Source organism: Varanus komodoensis, unplaced genomic scaffold (genome assembly GCF_004798865.1).
Source record: "Varanus komodoensis strain SLA01 unplaced genomic scaffold, ASM479886v1 scaffold8, whole genome shotgun sequence".
In the NCBI taxonomy this organism is placed as follows: Eukaryota; Metazoa; Chordata; class Lepidosauria; order Squamata; family Varanidae; genus Varanus; species Varanus komodoensis.
The window spans coordinates 28,714,112-28,732,513 of record NW_025336481.1 but is presented as its reverse complement, the minus strand read 5'-3'; the positions used below and the strand labels follow the sequence as shown (position 1 = coordinate 28,732,513).

The window sequence follows — 18,402 nt, the reverse complement described above, 5'->3', positions numbered from 1 at the left end:
GTTTATCCAGCCCCCAGAGACTGATGAGTCTGGATCAGCCCCTGTGCAGTGCAGTGCAGTGCCCCCTGAAGTGACAGAGCACATGCACCACTGCAGTTCAACCGCCAACCCTTTCCCCTTATGGCGTCTCCCCCCATCTCCTTTCTACTGCTGCTTCATATTACCCACCTCTTCCTCTTCCTACATCACACCCTCTTCCCATATCACAGCCCCATCCCTTTCTTTAACTGTGTTGTGCGCTGCAGCCCCTTCTCCCCTTACCTTTGCCAGGTGATCTGGGACAGCCAGCCCATGCCTGGCTCTGAGGAAGGATCCCACACAGGGTCCCACAGACAGGACAATAGTGCAACAGCATCCTCTTGCCTGTGGTCCCCAGGAATAGCAGTCCATCGGTACCCTGCCTCTGATACTGAAGTCAGCATGCAGACGTCAGAACTAGTAGCCGTCTCCTCCAGGAATTTGTCCAATCCCTGTTTAAAGCCATCCAAATCAAAGGCCCTCACTGCATCTTGTACGAGTGCACTCCGGCATTTAACTTCATGCTCTGCATCACTGCCCTATCATAGGGCAGTGATACAGAGCAGCTGCTTTACTTGCAAAAGATCACATGTTCAGTCCTTGGCATCTCCAGGTAGGGCTAGGAAAGAAACCCACCTGAAACCTCACTGCCAGTCAGTGCTGACAATATTAGCCTAGATGGACCACGTTAGGAGTTGTAGGCCCTTTTTTCAGTCTAAGCATACATTCAATTGCACCTTTAATGTAAGAAAATCTGGAGTACTACTGGCTCCCCCCACTCCAGCTCTGACATGAAAAAACAAAGTGGATGCGCGTTGGCTTTTCTCTCTCCCAATTCTGGGCACATCCATCAGGTCCAGAAGCAACCCCATGTGCCTTCATCTCCATGTTCTGAGTACTACCCTAAGCTGGAAGGGGGAAGCAGGAACATGTTGTATGCACCCAACTTGGATTCCAAGCTGTGAGTGTCCATGGGAGCAGACACAAGGGCAGGTTCCTCTCGCAGGACATGGCAACAGCATCTTCTCATGGCTTGGCACTTGTGCCTGCCAAAAGTAGAGTGGAGAAAATCCTAGGCTTCAGCAGAAGTACTCTGGAATGAAAATTCATCAGAGCAGTAAAATATACTGCTGTTTTCCCAATTGAAATCATCCCCGACAGAAGTAACTTTGCCTGGCAAACAAGCAAACAAAACAAAAAAAGTAAAGGTGTTAAGTGGGTGAGGGTCTATTTGTGTGTATAAAATGTATAGTTATACACTAATTTAGGTTGCAAACTTACGCATACTTAGTTGCATAATTAAGTATAGCTGCAAACCTATGCATACTAGAAATTCTGTGACTTTTTTTTCTTTGGTGTAAACATCCACAGGACTGGTGTGTTTGTTGCTTCTCTGTTACTGTGGTGTATATTTTAATTTTAGTTGTTGATTTCCAGTGTATCACCCAGCAAGGTTACTACTTTCTATACTCTTCCCATGCAAAGGTCATTTGTATGAATCCCTCACTGATTTCTTGAAGCACTGAACAGATAATCTGAAAGCCCCGAGGATTGTAAAGACTATGACAGTGTTAAAGATGCCAGATGTCACATTTTAAAATAAAACTGGCTTGCTATAGCAACACACTGTGTGTGTAACTTACAAACAACTTGTTTTCACCTGGATATTTTAAAGAATGATGAACATGCCAGAGTAGGTTACCACCCATAGAAACTAAGTGGGCTGCTTCTTTAGGAGATTGAAATTGGCTCCATATATACACTTGCCTATACATCTAGCCACAAACCAGAGTTAGTGATAATCATTCACCATGCTTCTAGCTTGTTTTATTCCAACAGCAGCAGCAGCTTCAGCTAACAATAACCACCTTTTTTTTCTTTTTTATTTAAAAAGTGCTAATTTTATGTTATACATAAAGGACAGCATATACAAGTTATAAATAAATAAATAAATTTCCCATTCATCTTTCAGCAAGGAACCTTTTGCATTAGTGAGCTTTTCCTGACATTGCACATGCACCAGACTCTTTCTACCATAAGAAGTTAACATTTCATTAACCACTTAATGTCATGATGAAGGAGACTAAAATCTATCCAAATCCAAAAATGCCCCCCCTGCCCAGGGAGCACAAAGATATGTGCTGCCAGTATGGAACTAATGTTACAGCCAATGTGAATGCCATCCATAATGCTTCTGCAAGGCACTGCCTCCCTGTAGGACCACAAAAAGCGGTGCTACCAAGCAGATCTTTATCTACAGAGTCCCTGTAGTGCTATCAGCCCTCAACATCATCTAAAGAGTCAGTTGCCAGAGTTAGTGGAACCTCTATTACGAACCTCTGGCAATGCCATAAGAACAATCAAAATGGTGCGGCGGATCCATTAAGCAATATTACACATTTGCATGGAGATGAACAAAAGACATGCTTTTTGAAGTGACCTTCAACATGGGAGTTGTAATGCGGGGTAGCCAGGATGCTGTAAAGCTTACAGTGCTAGCCTGGGACTTAGGGGATCTGGGTTCTAGCCTGTTCTCAGCCACGAAGCTCACTGAGCGACTTTGGGGCAGTCACTGACTCTCAACCCAACCTACCTCATGAATATGTTGTGAGGATAAAATGGAGAAAAGGAGGATCATGTATGCTGTCTTGGACTCCTTGAAGGAAGGCTGGATATAAATATAACAAATAAATAAATAATATGTAGATCTGCCTTTATCGCTAATGCATTTCACCCATAAGGCACAGGAGTATTTACAACCAATCAGCAAGAGCTGACACACATCCATTTGCAACCACTCCAAGATACTGACTGGGTTCAGGCAACATGATAACCTACACTGAGTGGTTGAGTATGGACTGAATATAGGCTGTTGTTGAACCACGGGTTGTTGTTCAAACATGGCTCATTGTCTAAACCTGCACATAACTCATGAATAAAATCCATGGTTTGTTGTTGGTTCATGAACTGTAGGTTGTTCAATGAGGTTTGTCATCTTAGCTGAACTCAGATAACAAGATGACTTACATTTCAACAACCACTCAGGGTCACACACAAGTCACACACAACCCTTATTCAACCGAGTGTAGGTTATCATCCTGTGTATCATGTATTAATTTACTGTGAATACACCAATGCCACAATACATAGACTAGATGAACATGGCTGGATTTCAGCATCTGATTTATGACAATGGGCAGAAAATTCCACGTGGAACCACTCCAGTGCCCTCAATACACACTTATCAGAAGAGGTAGGCGGAGATGTAAATTCTGCAGGACCTCTCTAGGAATGCTGTTCATTGGTGCTCTCTGGCATATCTGCTCCAAACTGGCAGAACTATTCAAGAAGTATCTCAGGAATGCTCACCAGTTCGTGCACTCTTGGCAGTAATGCTTCATAACCAAGCATTACCAGTAAGAGGCCTTAGGGAATCAACAGATCAGAAGCCAATTTTTTCCTGTCAATCTTTTAGGTGGCAGCTACTGTTCAATTTCATACCTGGGTCAAAAGCCAGACGGGAGATATCCAGAAAGCTAATAAAGGCCAGATGGTTCCAAATCTGTTCAGTGGATGTCTACTTTTAAATTAACCCCAAAAGAGAGGATGGAAACAGAACAGTAAACAACCAGAAAATCAACCTCACATTTGAATTTACAGACAAACAAAAGGTAGGAGGTTTCAGAAAGTGCTTAGAGAAGAATATTACTAATGGAAGTAAAGGACACATTCCATATTCTGACAATGTTTGTACCATTCCAATATACTCATAAAAATAGTGCTAAAAGTTAACTATCCAAAACTGATAGCTTATATACTTACTCTTGTGTTATTCCTTTCAGCTTTCAGTTCTGAAATTTCTTCTTCTTTTTCTAGTAGTTGTTCCCTGCATGCATTCAGCTCTTTTGTCAGTGCGGCAAATTCCTACAAAGATGGAGAAAATGTGCAAGAAATCAGCATAGTTCAGTTCTGAAAACTGTATTTTCATTTAAGTTCCAATGAAAGAAAGCATAACAAAATTAAAACTTTGCTACTGGAATGTTCATGGAGCTTTTAAAAGCAATTATAGTGAAATGACTTTTCCTAGGTTAAAATAGCTATTTGGGGTGCAAACACGGCTTTGAAAATTACCTGAAGTCCAGGGCTCTATTCCACTGAAATATGCCATTCTGCAGAATTTCAGTGCCACATACCTAAGAGAAGCCACTGATTCTTTATTTCAGCCATAAAACTGCAATGCTTTTCATATGCATTTTATTTATTTATTTATTTATTTATTTATTAAAACATTTTTATGCCGCCCCATTCGCCGAAGCCTCGGGGCGGCTTACAACAAAAAATTAAAATAACATTTTAAAATATATACAATAAAATACAAATATATAATATAAAACATACACTATAAAACAAGCCGCCCTGGCCAAATAAAATTCAATAATATTAACATTTAAAATACTGCTTAAATAAAAAGGTCTTCGCCTGGCGCCGAAAAACAAATAACGACGGCGCCAGGCGGACCTCTCTGGGGAGCGCATTCCATAACTTAGGCGCCACCGCTGAGAAAGCCCTCCTCCGAGTAACCACCCTCCTAAGTTCTTCCATGGAGGGCTCCCGGAGAAGGGCCTCTCCCGCCGATCTCAGGGGGCGGCTGGGCATATAAGGATGTAAGCGCTCCTTCAGGTAACCAGGTAACCAGGACCCAAGCCGTTTAGGGCTTTATAGGTCATTACCAACACCTTGAATTGGGCCCGCATTTAAACTGAATGACTATGATTCTGTCTGTGTACTGAACAGACATATAGAAGAAAATAATGAGTTATTTCTGTTTAGGGTGCATGTTTAAATGAAAAATGCAAAGCACCACCAGGGAGATGTGGGACTCAAGGAGGGCCTGTGTATGACATGCAACCATCTGAGATTCAGTGAGTGCCTTACTAGGTGGTGAAGCTCCATACAGGTGTCCAAGGCAACATAGACCTCCCTGGCCAAACAGCATTAAGATGATTCTAATTCACTACAAATATACATATGAAGCTACCTCATATTGAATTAAACCACTAGTCCATCTACCTTAGCACTGCTGACACTGCCTGGCAGCGGCTCTTTAATATCTAAAGATTCTGAAGATACGGAGGATTGAACCTGAAGGGAGGGAAGGATTCCAGCCCTAGAAATGGTAGGTATCAGCCCATTCTATATCTGAGGTTATAGAAGTCTTAGTTTACTACTCAGATGAGTCTAGCATTCTAACTGTGCTTGGTTTTTTTTCACATTGACCTCTACAATTCTCTTCATTTGTACTTTTAATCCAGTGTGGTTTGCATTAACTGCATAAAGCTTTTAGTTAGAAAGCCATTGGCTTGGTCTGCGTGGAAGGAGGGGGAGAACTGGGAGTTCAGTAAGGAGAGCACTCAGAAACAACCACAAGGAAATGATGTGAAGTCCAGCCAATTCATAGAGCAGTGCGGCAGCATGTCTGTCAAGGCTGAGTTCCAGAGTAGGAGAAAGAACGAACATGCTGAGTGCTCAAAATAACTTCTGGCAGGCTTAAAGCATCTTGCTGCCCTTTCTTGAACAAAATGTATTCTTTAGTTAAGGTGGTGACACCAGTCAAAAATACAAAACAGACTACACACCTGCAGAAAGCCATCAGGCTGTTCCTTTATGCCACCCTGGGGTCTTTTGTAAACAGGCGTGTATCATCTGCCTATAGGTTTGGCTTCTCCACTTGAGTCATGGGTGTGGAGTAACCCATAGTGGTGTGTGAAGGGATGGGTAGTGAAGTCTCTCTGCATTTCTGCAGCTTTGTAGCGAACTGCCTTCCATTGCAAGTCTCAGCATTTACAAGGATGCAGGATTTTTATTTTAAATTAGAAGCTTCCACAATAACCTAAAGCACATAAAATCATTTTACCAATCCCTTATTTCATTGTTATAAAAACCCCTACCGAAATAATTATAACTTAATATAACTCACTTAGTTTAATTAAAGCATGTGACACAAATCAATATAGTACATACAAAATATTATAGGATAAGCAGAAGTGATTTCTGTCTGAGAATGTGTCTGAGATTTTTATAAGGCAAGGCTTTAATCAAAAAAGTAAATTGCAGATCTGATGATTTATAGTTTTCACAGAAGTAAATTGTTCATCACCCTGATGCACTAACCATTTAAACCAGAACATTTGGATTTAAGCCAAGTTCATCTCATCAAGGAAGTAAATTAGTGCTTTGGCTTAACTGCTTTTAGTTGATTACCAGTTCATTATTAAAAAAAAGAACATGATTTATATTATCAGCAAATGATGCTATTATGTTTTGCTTAAAAACTGTTCTTGAGTGGGAGACTATGCAGAAATACATCATGTTTTGCTATCACATTTTGGTCTGCAAGAGACACTTTCCTTGAAATATGTTTACAAACCTAAACCCAAAGGCAATTTTTAATAACACAGTCCTATGCATGTTTAGGTCTCACTACGTTATTTGTGTCAGATGACTGCCAAGTGAGACTTTGATCATATTTGACTGTTATCCTTAATATATAACTTATTCAGATATCACATAGATCTAGTAGGTAATAATTATGCAATATAAACTTTTCCTGCCCATCTGCAAGATGCCAAGGAATAATTAATTAGCCATATATAAACTAACATATAAAAGCTCTTAATTTTAATGTGTGTGGAGAACATACAGCTCACTTAAGATGCTTTATATCCAGTCTTTACTGAGTGCTGGTGTGGTGGTAAGCAAAAAGAACTGGGGACCTGGGAGAGCCAGGTTCTAATCCCCGCTCAATCATGAAGCTGTTGGGTGGCTTTGGGCCAGTCACTCACTCACAGCCTAATCCTTCTCACAAACTTTTTGATATGATGATAAAATGCAGTGAAGGAGGCCTTTGTAAGCCACCTTGGGTTCCTTGCAAGAGGAAAAAAGGTGGGATATAAATGAAATGTAATAATAATATTTATTTATTTTAAGAAAATAGGCATTGCGTGGATTTGGTGGCAAGTTTAGATATTAAGGCTGGAGAGAGATCCAACATTAGAAAGGACTTAAAATGTGCTAATAACACAGGGAGCTGCTAGAGGGTCTGGGCTCCTTCTATTATTATGGTGAACTTGGGACAAGACCTGAAATGGGGCTAAAGGGAGCTCAGCAGTGGATGGTGTGAAGTGAGTCACACTGAGCCATTTCACATAATTGCAGCAGTCCACTATGACTAATTTAAGCCATGATGTGTTGTGATGCATGCCAGATGCCTTCTTGAATATTCAGGTTATGGTCAGAGATCATGGTGGCTTACCATATTGTCATTTATTTAATTTTTATATTGTCCTATAGCCAAATATCTCTGGGCAGTAGATTATGACTGTCATGTGACAGCTGAATCATAAAACAACCCATGGGTTATGTAAGGTTGTTTGACACCATGATAAACTGTAGTGATTGTCAGCTGTAGCTTTGTCATTAGGTTATGCTTCTTACCTACCTCTAGTCCCCGAGTATGGTTTCAGAATTTAGGGTCTCCACTCAACCAGTGGTGAGCTGAAACTCTTCCAGTGTGCTTTTCCAGAAAAAAACTGAGATCAGCTGTCATCAAACTGGTAAGCTAAGTTTTATTATATGTGGGTTAAGAGACAGAGAATGGAAAGCACAAAGGAAGCCAATGCTGAGCGTCACATAAGTTAACATAGTGCTCTTTGCATTTATTCTATCCCCATTTTACTCTGTGTCTGTTTTGAAGTCCAGACAGCAGTGAGAAATGCATTAACTAACCTTCAGATAATGCACACAGGAAAATGCTTACAATATAATTCCCAGTATAATGGTAAGTATCATTAATATGAGTAACAAGATCATATATGAAGGAAATATCACTTATTTAGCAAGCTGACCACTCCATCCAGAGCTGCTTCCTCCCTCCAGCTTCATGACTGAGTGGTCAGCTCTGTCTTTCATGCTTTATTAAGTAAGTATTGCCTTCCTAAGGACAGCTACTGCCTTACAGTCATCCTGAAGAGGTAAACAATTCAGTCGCTTCTCCAGCTAATCCCCAAATAGCTGTTGCCCAATAACCAGATCAGAGGAGACACCTTCACCACCAAATCCCTTGTCGTCTCATATCCACACTGGCTCTTCCCAATGATCTGTTGTTGTTGAACCATATCCATATCAGACGCTGCACCATTTCTATATACAAGTTATCAAGCAGGTCCAACTGGTTGAAGATACCAATTTTAACTGTAGAATATCTAACAGCCTGAATATATAAAAGGGCAACCTGCATGTGCCATAATCCACTGTGCCTTCAATAAGATATGGACTCCCATAACTGTGCAACTCTGTCACCTTTGTGGGGAAAGAAGCTTACACTTACAGTCCTGCCCCACTTTTGCAATGTAAAACATGCCATGCTAATCTCTATTTAATGTTACTTTGATGCCATTGTATTTTAGGGTTACCACTTTAATACGTTTGTGGGAAGTAATAAATGGAAGGAGGGAGGGCGGCAGGGCGGCAAGGAGGTGGGCACCTGTGGTCAGAAAGCTGCATACAGAAGGAAAAATGCAGGTGGGCAAAGAAGCAGGGAGAAACATGACTGATGGGTTTGCACCAATGCTCAGTTAAATGTGTGGTCATCTGACATTTCATTCATATAATTGGGAGACCTATTTTATATTGCATTAGCCTCTAGTCTAATTAGATCCTATCCAGTGCAACATACCTATGCACCACTTGAAAGCAAAGGAAGTATATGATAGGGGTGGGTGAATGAGTGATGTCTGAGATTAACAAGATTCTTCAGACATCACCTTGCCACTTGTCCTGTTCCCAGTTTCCATTCACATTTGCTCTGTGCAAATGCTGAATGTGCAGAAATTGAAGAGCAATTAAACAGGAGATTTGTACAAGTCTTCTCTAGAGGGGTGGGGACCCTCCAGAATGTAGCCTGGAATACCCATCATATGAGTTGAATCCACTTATGCAACAATGAATTCCAACCAACGTTCATACACAGTAAGAATGCAAATAAAATCACAGAGGAACTCAAAAGGCATCCTCCCTGACTTGTACTGAGAATTAAAATAACCATTTAGCTAACTTTTCAGTTATCAGGATAGTCTTAAAATTACCCTTAAAAAGAAGTATATCAGAGTTACATTGGGTTTTCTAGGTACCTTTCTTAATAAAGGGAGAATCCTCCCTCTCTGGGCTCCTTATATAAATGGCAATATAAAACAAAAGGGCCAACAGTTTGTTTCTCTGATTATACAGAGAATAATCATACAGGGACCAAATTGTTCAATGAGCAGAATCTCAATGGGCAGTTAAGGACAGCCAAGGACAGCACATTAAAGTGAGCATGCATAAATGCTCAACAAAAAGAGTATGCTTTAGCTGTTCAAAACTGTTCTTCAGTGATATGTTCAATGATATCTGTATTGCACAGATTTTAATCAATTCATTTTTTAATTTCAAATCAAATTAGCAAAACTGTTTCTATTGAAAACAACCCAATCAATACACAGGACCCATGTGTATTCTCTGATAATTAAAACTTCATTTAGAGGTCCCATTTCTAATTCCACAATCCTTCACTCTCATGGGAATTCACAATGAGTCACCAAAATAGAGTTCTTTTTACACTCATATGGACCTGAGTTCTAGTCTCATTTGGATCATTGCATAGCATATGGATCCCTTAGAGAAAAATGTTTCTGTTTCCTTGTTTCCTCAACTCTCTTCTGGAAATATATCCATTTCTACTATATCTAAGCTCTTCAACTGCAATAAAATAATTCTTTTATTATTAGGGGTAGGGTTCCCCCCCCCCTTTTCTAACCCAAATTATTAGAGCAGAAAATTTGATATCAGTAACCTTCCTATTTTTGGTAAATTGGCTTTGATCAGATTAAGTAAGATCAATAAATGGGTATCAATAATTATATGGTCTATTATTTGTGATATCTCATTGAACACCTTCCTGTCAAAGATATTGTGGCATTCCCACCACATCTGGTCGGTACCTGCTCTAGTTCAGTTGCACTTCCTGTAATGATATGAAAGATATGTGAGACAGATTCAGATTTATATAAATTCAGCCTATTTATATAAATTCTGCAGTAGATTCCATGGAATTGTGGAGTGGTTTGTTTGTTGATTTTATACTTTCTGGAAACATATGCAAATTTAATCATATGAAAATATAATATTTAGAGGAAAATATGGTAATATAAATGCCATTAAAAACTCAACAACAATATTTTCTACATCTCCAATCTGTTTTCAGCCTCCATATGTAGTACTAAGAAAAATATACAAAATATTGTGCACCAGCCAAAGATATGCAAACATTTGTGCAAATTTTTCTGAGCAAGGATATTCTGATTTTGTCAATGAGCTAATGAACGAAGGTTACCTGATACTCCACAAAACATATACCAACAGATGAAAAATACCAACATATACCAACAAAATCTGTACCTCCCTAACTTCCAGCATATAAATGTAATAGCTAAAAACATTTGATTTAATCTTGCTGCTGTCACGTACAATCTGAAAATCTTTATCTGGACCTCTCAAACTGAAAAGCAAACTGAGATATGCTTCTGGATATTAAAGTATTCCAAGATCTCCTTGTGTAACTTTTAAAATGTAAATCTCTTAATATTGAGCTTAGTTAAGGCACAATCCTATGGCTGTTTATATAGGTAAGTGTGCTACAAAGCAAAGGCTGGTTAGGGAATGTTGCAGTTGTAGGACTTTTTTTCTGTCTAAACTTGCATAGCATTGAGGCCCTTCATCAACCTTACCCAACCACCCTGTAATGTCTGCAAGTATAAGGAATTAAACTTTCAGGTTTGGTGAATTGTCCTCCAAGTCCCAAATGACCGGACTGTTAATGTGTTTGTGTTGTTTTATAAATACTGGAAACACAATTACGTTACCTTGATTAAATTAAATGTATTACCCTACTAAGACCTATTTATTAGGACAACAGTTCTAATAAATTAAAATATCTTAAATCACATTCGTAGATATTTAGGTTGTTGACATATACAAAATCCCCCACAACTGTTTATGATTGATTTAGGGATTAAATGCATCTGAATATTTCTTTTTACCTCATCTACAGAATTGCAACTGGCCATCAAATGCTTTAGATTCCTTGTCCTGACAGGAAACTGACAGAGATCTTTCTCTTGTAATATGTAAGCAAGCTTTTTTTTCCTGAGAATGCCTCATAGAAAAATTGAGTTTGTGTTTCAGCTTTTAACTTAGATTATTTCTGTCATGCTTGGCTTGTGAGAGATGAGTTAATAACAGGATAAGATGCCCGTTTTGAATTCATGGTTCATAAAATCACAGGTAAATGCCATTTGTTGACATGGAAATTCTTCCCAAGTTTGTCATGTAGTTAGACACTATGAAATAGCAGAATCTCTAAAAATATGTTCCCCCTGCCCCACAAATTAAAGCAAAGGAATACAGTCTTTTGTTTTACTCAGTTATGTAACAGCTTGTGATGATAATGACCTCAGTTCTGTGTTTGCCTCACAGATGCACAGAAACCAAAGGGATACTGTCATCCAAGATTATTGTTTGCAGCAGAAATGCTGCATGGTCAGTCATAGTTTAGGAAGCCTTAAGGTAGAAACTGCTGCAGAACTAACACAGTTTGACAGACACAACTGTACTCTTAAAGTTTATAAAGAAACTATTGGGTTATCACACCAATTAAAAAGCTGAGCATGCAAATCACCCAAGAAATAAGCCTGCTGTGATATCAAAATTGGGAGGCCTAATTTTTTTCCTACACATAATGTGTGGTTTAAAACCTCTTTTTGCAGCTTATTTCATGCTCAGGAAAAGGGGCCCAAGCTATTTTAAACACATAAATGCTATGCTGCCTGGACATGAATAACACCCACCTCTAGCACAATGGAGAGCTTTGATCCAACCCCAAATGAGCAAATTGTCAACTTCTGGAATGGGGCAGGGCAATGGAGTGCACAGAAAGAACCCCAACTGACCCTTTCCAATGTGGAAATGAGGGTTTTTGTTCATTTCCAGGACTGCTTTTAGGGCCATTAGTTCCCTGCTGTGCTAGTTGTGGGTTGCACTGGTGCAATGCAAAGACTAGGAGCACAGAAGCCCCACCGGATGCTCCCCCTATGGAATTTCAAAAAAGCAAAGATGCTGTGTGGCATTCCATGAGTGCGTAAAGAATGCATACATGTGCAAGCTCTGGACGCACAGCACTGATGAATGCTTACAGGGTAGAGGTGGGAAGTGTCCCAGTTTTCTTCCATGCATGTCAATTGCAGAGGGTTTCAGACAGTATGAAAAGGACTTATACTAACAGTTAAGCTTACATTTTTCCCTCTGAATGAGGCACACATTCTCATTCTAATTAAGCTTCCATATCTTACAGAGAGTGAAACAAGTCTGTAAGTGTTGTCTTGTGGGTGTTCCATCTGATCAGATTTGTCTGCAGATTTGCACTTTTTTCTTTACTGATAATGGGATTATTTTAGATAAAACTCTGTTGAGAACAGTCTTGCATTTCAAATATTTACCAGTACTACCACCATCACCACCAGCAGCACCACCACCAACTTTGTTGAAAGTTGCGAAGTTGTGCCCAACCCTTTGCAACACCATGGACAACATTCCTCCAGGCCTTCCTGTCCTGCACCATCCCCCAGAGTCCACTTAAGCTCACACCGACTGCTTCAGTGACTCCATCTATCCATCTCATCCTCTGCTGTCCCATTCTTCTTTTGCTGTCAATTGTTCCCAGCATTAGGCTCTTCTCCAGTGAGTCCTTCCTTCTCATTAGGTGGCCAAAGCATTTGAGTTTCATCTTCAGGATCTGGCCTTCTAAAGAGCAGTCAGGGTTGATTTCCTTTAAGATTGACCAATTTGATTCCTTTGCAGTCCAAGGGAGTCGCTGGAGTCTCCTTCTCCAGCACCACAATTCAAATGCCTCAATTCTTCGGCGCTCAGCCTTCCTTGTGGTCCAGCTTTCACAGCCATACATTGCAACTGGGGAAAACCATAGCCTTGACTATACGCATTTTTGTTGGCAGGGTGATGTCTCTGCTTTTTAGTATGCTGTCTAGATTTGCCATAGCTTTCCTCCCCAGGAGCGTCTTTTAATTTCTTGGCTGCAGTCCCCATCTGCGGTGATCTTGGAGCCCAGGAAAAAAAAATCTCTCACTACCTCCATTTCTCCCCCATCTATTTGCCAGGAAGTGAGAGGACTGGAAGCCATTATCTTAGTTTTCTTAATGTTGAGTTTCAAGCCAACTTTTGTACTCTCGTCTTTCACCCTCATCAAGAGGCTCTTTAGTTCCTCTTCACTTTCTGCCATTAGAGTGGTATCATCTGCATATCTGAGGTTGTTGATAATTGTCCTGGAAATCTTAATTCCAACTTGTGATTCATCTAGCCCCACCTTTCTCATGATGTGCTCGGTATATAAGTTAAATAGGCAGGGCGACAGTATACAGCCTTGCCGAACTCCTTTCTCAATTTTGAACCAATCAGTGGTTCCATGTCCAGTTCTCACTGTTGCTTCTTGACCTGCATACAGGTTTCTCAAGGGACAAATAAGATGATCTGATACTCCCATCTCTTTAAGAACTTGCCACAATTTGTTGTGATCCACACAATCAAAGGCTTTAGCATAGTCAATGAAGTAGAAGTAGATGTTTTTCTGGAATTCCCTAGCATTCTCCATGATCCAGCATATGTTGGCAATTTGATCTCTAGTTCCTCTGCCTCTTCGAAACCCTACCTATACTTCTGGTAGTTCTCGGTCCACATCCTGATGAAACCTAGCTTGTAGGATTTTGAGCATAACTTTGCTAGCATGTGAAATGAGTGCAATAGTGCGATAGTTTGAATATTCTTTGGCATTGCCCTTCTTTGGGATAGGAATATAAACTGACCTTTTCCAATCCTGTTGCCATTGTTGAGTTTTCCAAATTTGCTGGCATATTGAGTGTAGCACTTTTACTGCATCATCTTTTAAGATTTTGAATAGCTCAGCTGGAATACTGCCACCTCCACTAGCCACCTCTTCTTAATCTCTTCTGCCCTTCCATTTTTGTCCATTTTCATGCCCATCTTTGCATGAAACTTTCCCTTCATATCTCCATTTTTTTTAAAGAGATCTCTGGTTCTCCCTATTCTATTGTTTTCTTCTATTTCTTTGCACTGTTCATTTAAGAAGACATTCTTATCTCTTCTAGCTGTTCTCTGGAATTCTGCATTCAATTGGGTGTACCTTTCTCTTTCTCCCTTACTTTTCACTTCCCTTCTTTCTTCAGTTATTTGTAAAGCTTCCTCAGATAGCCAGTTTGCTTTCTTGCATTTCTTTTTCTTTGGGATGGTGTTAGTTGCTACCTCTTGTACAATGTTGCAAACCTCCATCCATAGTTCTTCAGGCACTCTGTCTATCAGAACTAATTCCTTAAATCTATTTGTCAGCTCTACTGTATATTCATCAGGGATATGATTTAGGTCATACCTAGTGAGTGGCCTAGTGCTTTTCCCTACTTTCTTCAATTTAAGCCTAAATTTTGCAATAAGAAGCTCATGATTTGAGCCACTGTCAGCTCCTGGTCTTGCTTTTACTGACAGTATAAAGGTTCTCCATCTTTGGCTGCAGAGCACGTAGTCAATCTGATTTCGGTGTTGACCGTCGGGTGATGTCCATGTGTAGAGCCGTCTCTTGAGTTGTTGGAAAAGAGTGTTTGCTATGACCATTGTATTCTCTTGACAAAATTCTACCAGTCTGTGCCCTGCTTCATTTTGTACTCGAAGGCCAAACTTGCCTGTTATCTTTTGGCTTCCTACTTTAGCATTCCAATCCCTCATGGTGATAAGGACATCATTTTTTGGTGTTAATTCTAGATAGAATTGGTCAACTGGTCAACTTCAGCCTCTTCAGCATCAATGGTTGAGGCATAGACTTGGACTACTGTGATGTTGAATGATTTGCCTTGGATTCAAACTGAGTTCATTCTGGAATTTGGAGATTGTATCCCAGTACTGCTTTTCCTACTCTTTTATTGACTGCAAGGGCTACTCCATTTCTTCTTAGGGACTCTTGCCCACAGTAGTATACCTGATGGTCATCTGAATTAAATTCACCCATTCCTGTCCATTTTAGTTCACTGATTCCTAAGATGTTGACATTCAGTCTTGTTATCTCGTTTTGACCACGTCCAGCTTGCCTTGATTCATGGATCTTACATTCCAGGTTCCTATGGAGTATTGATCTTTGCAACATCGGACTCTCCTTTCACCACCAGATACATCAGCAACTGAGTGTCCTTTCGGCTTTGACCCAGTGGCTTCATTCTTTCTGGTGCTACTAGTACTAGCCCTCTGCTCTTTCCCAGCAGCACATTGGACACCTTCCAACCTGAGGGGCTCATATACTGGTATCATATCTCTTTGCCTGTTGATACTGTCCATGGGGTTTTCATGGCAAGGGTACTGAAGTGGGTTGCCATTTCCTTCTCCAGTGGATCACGTTTTGTCAGAGCTCTCTGCTATGACCTGTTCATCTTGGGTTCCCCTGCATGGTGTAGCTCATAGCTTCATTGAGCTATACAAGCCCCTTCGCCATGACAAGGCAGTGATCCATGAAGGGGACCACCAAGTTACTGCCTTCATTTAATTGATAATCTGAGGTATAGACAACTGTAAATGCGGGGAGACCATAGATCAGTACGATGGATCATAAGGCACACTCAGTAGGAACAGATTGTTAAATCAGCTTGCCATAAAACTGTTATCACCAGAGAAGGCATCCCTTCATTGTCAATTGTGATAATCTCTGCCATATTGCGACATATTCATACATAGCAAAGTACTGTCTCTAGAAAGGAGATGAGATCCAATAAAAATAACAATTTTATGTGGAATTTTTAGTAATTCCACAAATGCTACCCCATGATTTCATGGCTGAGGTAGAATTGAACCAGGGGTTTTTAAGCTCACAGGTTATTCTCTTATAGTACCATTCTCCAATACAAATTTGATGCTATTTTTCTTTTCTGTTTCTTTTCTTTTCTGTCATCTAAAAATTTGTCTAGCAACTCTCCAAAGGACTAGGAGGTCATTTAATTTAGATTGCAAGCTCCAAGGAGTCAGACTCTTAATATTTAGAAAAAGTGCGTTAAGCCACTTGGAGTAGACACAATGGAGTGAGATAAAACAATCAGTAAATATGTAAGCAATGCTCAATGAGAACTTACCATTTCCCTCAGCAAAGAAAGGCTGGTAAGTAGTTTAATATGCCTATAGCACAGAAATTTAGACTGGTTTTCCCTCCCCATTCCTTACAGGGGAAATAACAACTGAGTATTGGACTGACCACTAGTCTCCTCGTGGTAGGAGAATGCACTTCATCATTTATTTATACCTAACAATTAGTAGAGAAAATGGTCTCTCTATATTTTATTTTTTCAGCTAAACATCTTCTCCACATATGGACCTTTGCTCACCAAGCCTCTCAGAGAACGGCTACTGCTCTCTACTGCATCTGTCAGATTTTTAAGGGGGCTTGTATCTTACAGACTGTTCAGGGTTATACATTCATGTTTGGTCTCAAACAATAAAGTTACTAGTAACAGGAACCAAGTCCATAAAAGCATTTAGTTAATCAATTAATGTTTTCAGTCACTGAATACCCGTGAGATAGGATTACCATGACACTGTAGTGGGAAATTTTGAAATACAGACACTTGTGTCCAATAGTCATACTCCAAAGAAGAGTCCACAACTGCCAGTAGCTGTGCTGATCCATATCAACAAAGATGCTCAAGGACTTTTCAGCTGCTAAGAACTGTCCCTTGGGGGGGGGGGGGGAGGTTTGGTGAAACTAATGGGACTTAATTGTCCCTTCAAGACCAAGTCACTCTGAAAGAGTTTGCATTGCAACAAAGAATAATCACTTCCCCCTGTCCCCAGGTGAGGGTGGGAGCTAAGCTCACAGATATCAAGTTTATCAGCTACATACCGGTTTAAAATTAGTATGTCTGTTTTGATCCTGACTGCATGATTTCAGTATCTGGAATGACAAGAGGAGGATTTTTACCATATTCATTGGGTCAAAAGTCCAGAATTTTCCCCCCAGCATTAATATTGTTGGGATCTGATGCACAGGCATATTTTTCAGCTGGCTTCATTAATATTTTTTGCTATGCCCAGCACCTTCCCTTTGAAGTCTTGGGTGGTAAATATTCCATGTTTATTTAATGCAGATCCCTTTTTATTATCATGTAACATTGCACACAATCCAGATGTTACATATTAATTGAAAAGACTCAATAACAGGCAGCATCTTGTTCAACATACTTTCAATTTTACTAGGTCAGAACAGTGGAGCTTTCACTGGATCTGCAAACATACTGGCCAAATGCCAGCAGTATAACTTTAAAAAATGACAAGTGGACTAACTCGATAGTGCAATGCAATACAACAGGAATTTTGCAAATAGAAGGAAGAATAGTTTTTAGCAGATTTTCATATTTTACTATTGTCTTTCTAAAAACACATTTGATCAAATGATTGTTCTAGATGTATACAAGCCATGCATTAAAGTATGTTCAGGCTGACAAGACAATTTGAGTCATTCTGTTAATACACATAACATACATAGGTTCAGGCCCCATTTAAAACATTCCCAGTTAAGCGAGAGGAAGCAGTATATTATAACTTGTTCAAAATGACACAAAGTCCAATCGAGAGAAGAGGCACTGTAGAAAATTATATTACTTCACTATTACACCATCGCATGGCCCAAGGGCTCTCCGGGCAGCTCACATAAAAATTATTATTATTATTATTATTATTATTATTATTATTATTATTATTATTACTATTATTATTACATTTCTATGCCGCCCCTTGCCGAAACCTCGGGGTGGCTTACAACATGGGTGTTGGACCCGATGGCCTTCATGGCCCCTTCAAACTCTACTATTCTATGATTCTAGGACAGGATAGGGTGCCTGTGGCTGTATTCATGGACCCTCCCTGCTTTCTCCCCTGCCTGGCAGAGGACTGGTAATGACAGAACTAATCACCTGTTAGATGATCATCAGGAAGAAGCCTCTTCCTCTTGGCAGTAACAAGGATGTGTATACAGTATCTTCATGCAAGGGTTCCAGTCTGCTCTGCAGGGAAGTTCACTTGTCACGATCTCAAGACATGTTACAAGAGTCCCTTTTCAAAAAGATTGCTTTGGATAAATCTATACAAATATGAATCTAGACTCTCTCTTTATATGGAATCCATCATGTTTCCTTTAAGTGATTTCTTAAATATTCAGTTGCACAAAAATTGGTAGAA

At 39.9% G+C, this 18,402-nt stretch overlaps 1 protein-coding gene across 2 annotated transcripts in view; it reads right to left on the bottom strand.

Moving 5' to 3' along the window:
- The window catches only part of PPFIA2 (PTPRF interacting protein alpha 2), a 268,242-nt gene that overhangs the window by 96,198 nt on the left and 153,642 nt on the right, over positions 1-18,402 (bottom strand). For both annotated transcript variants that reach the window (XM_044455520.1, XM_044455518.1), the window contains exon 3: positions 3,841-3,942. In XM_044455520.1, the coding sequence (XP_044311455.1) occupies positions 3,841-3,942 (102 nt within the window). The remainder of the gene's footprint in view (positions 1-3,840; positions 3,943-18,402) is intronic.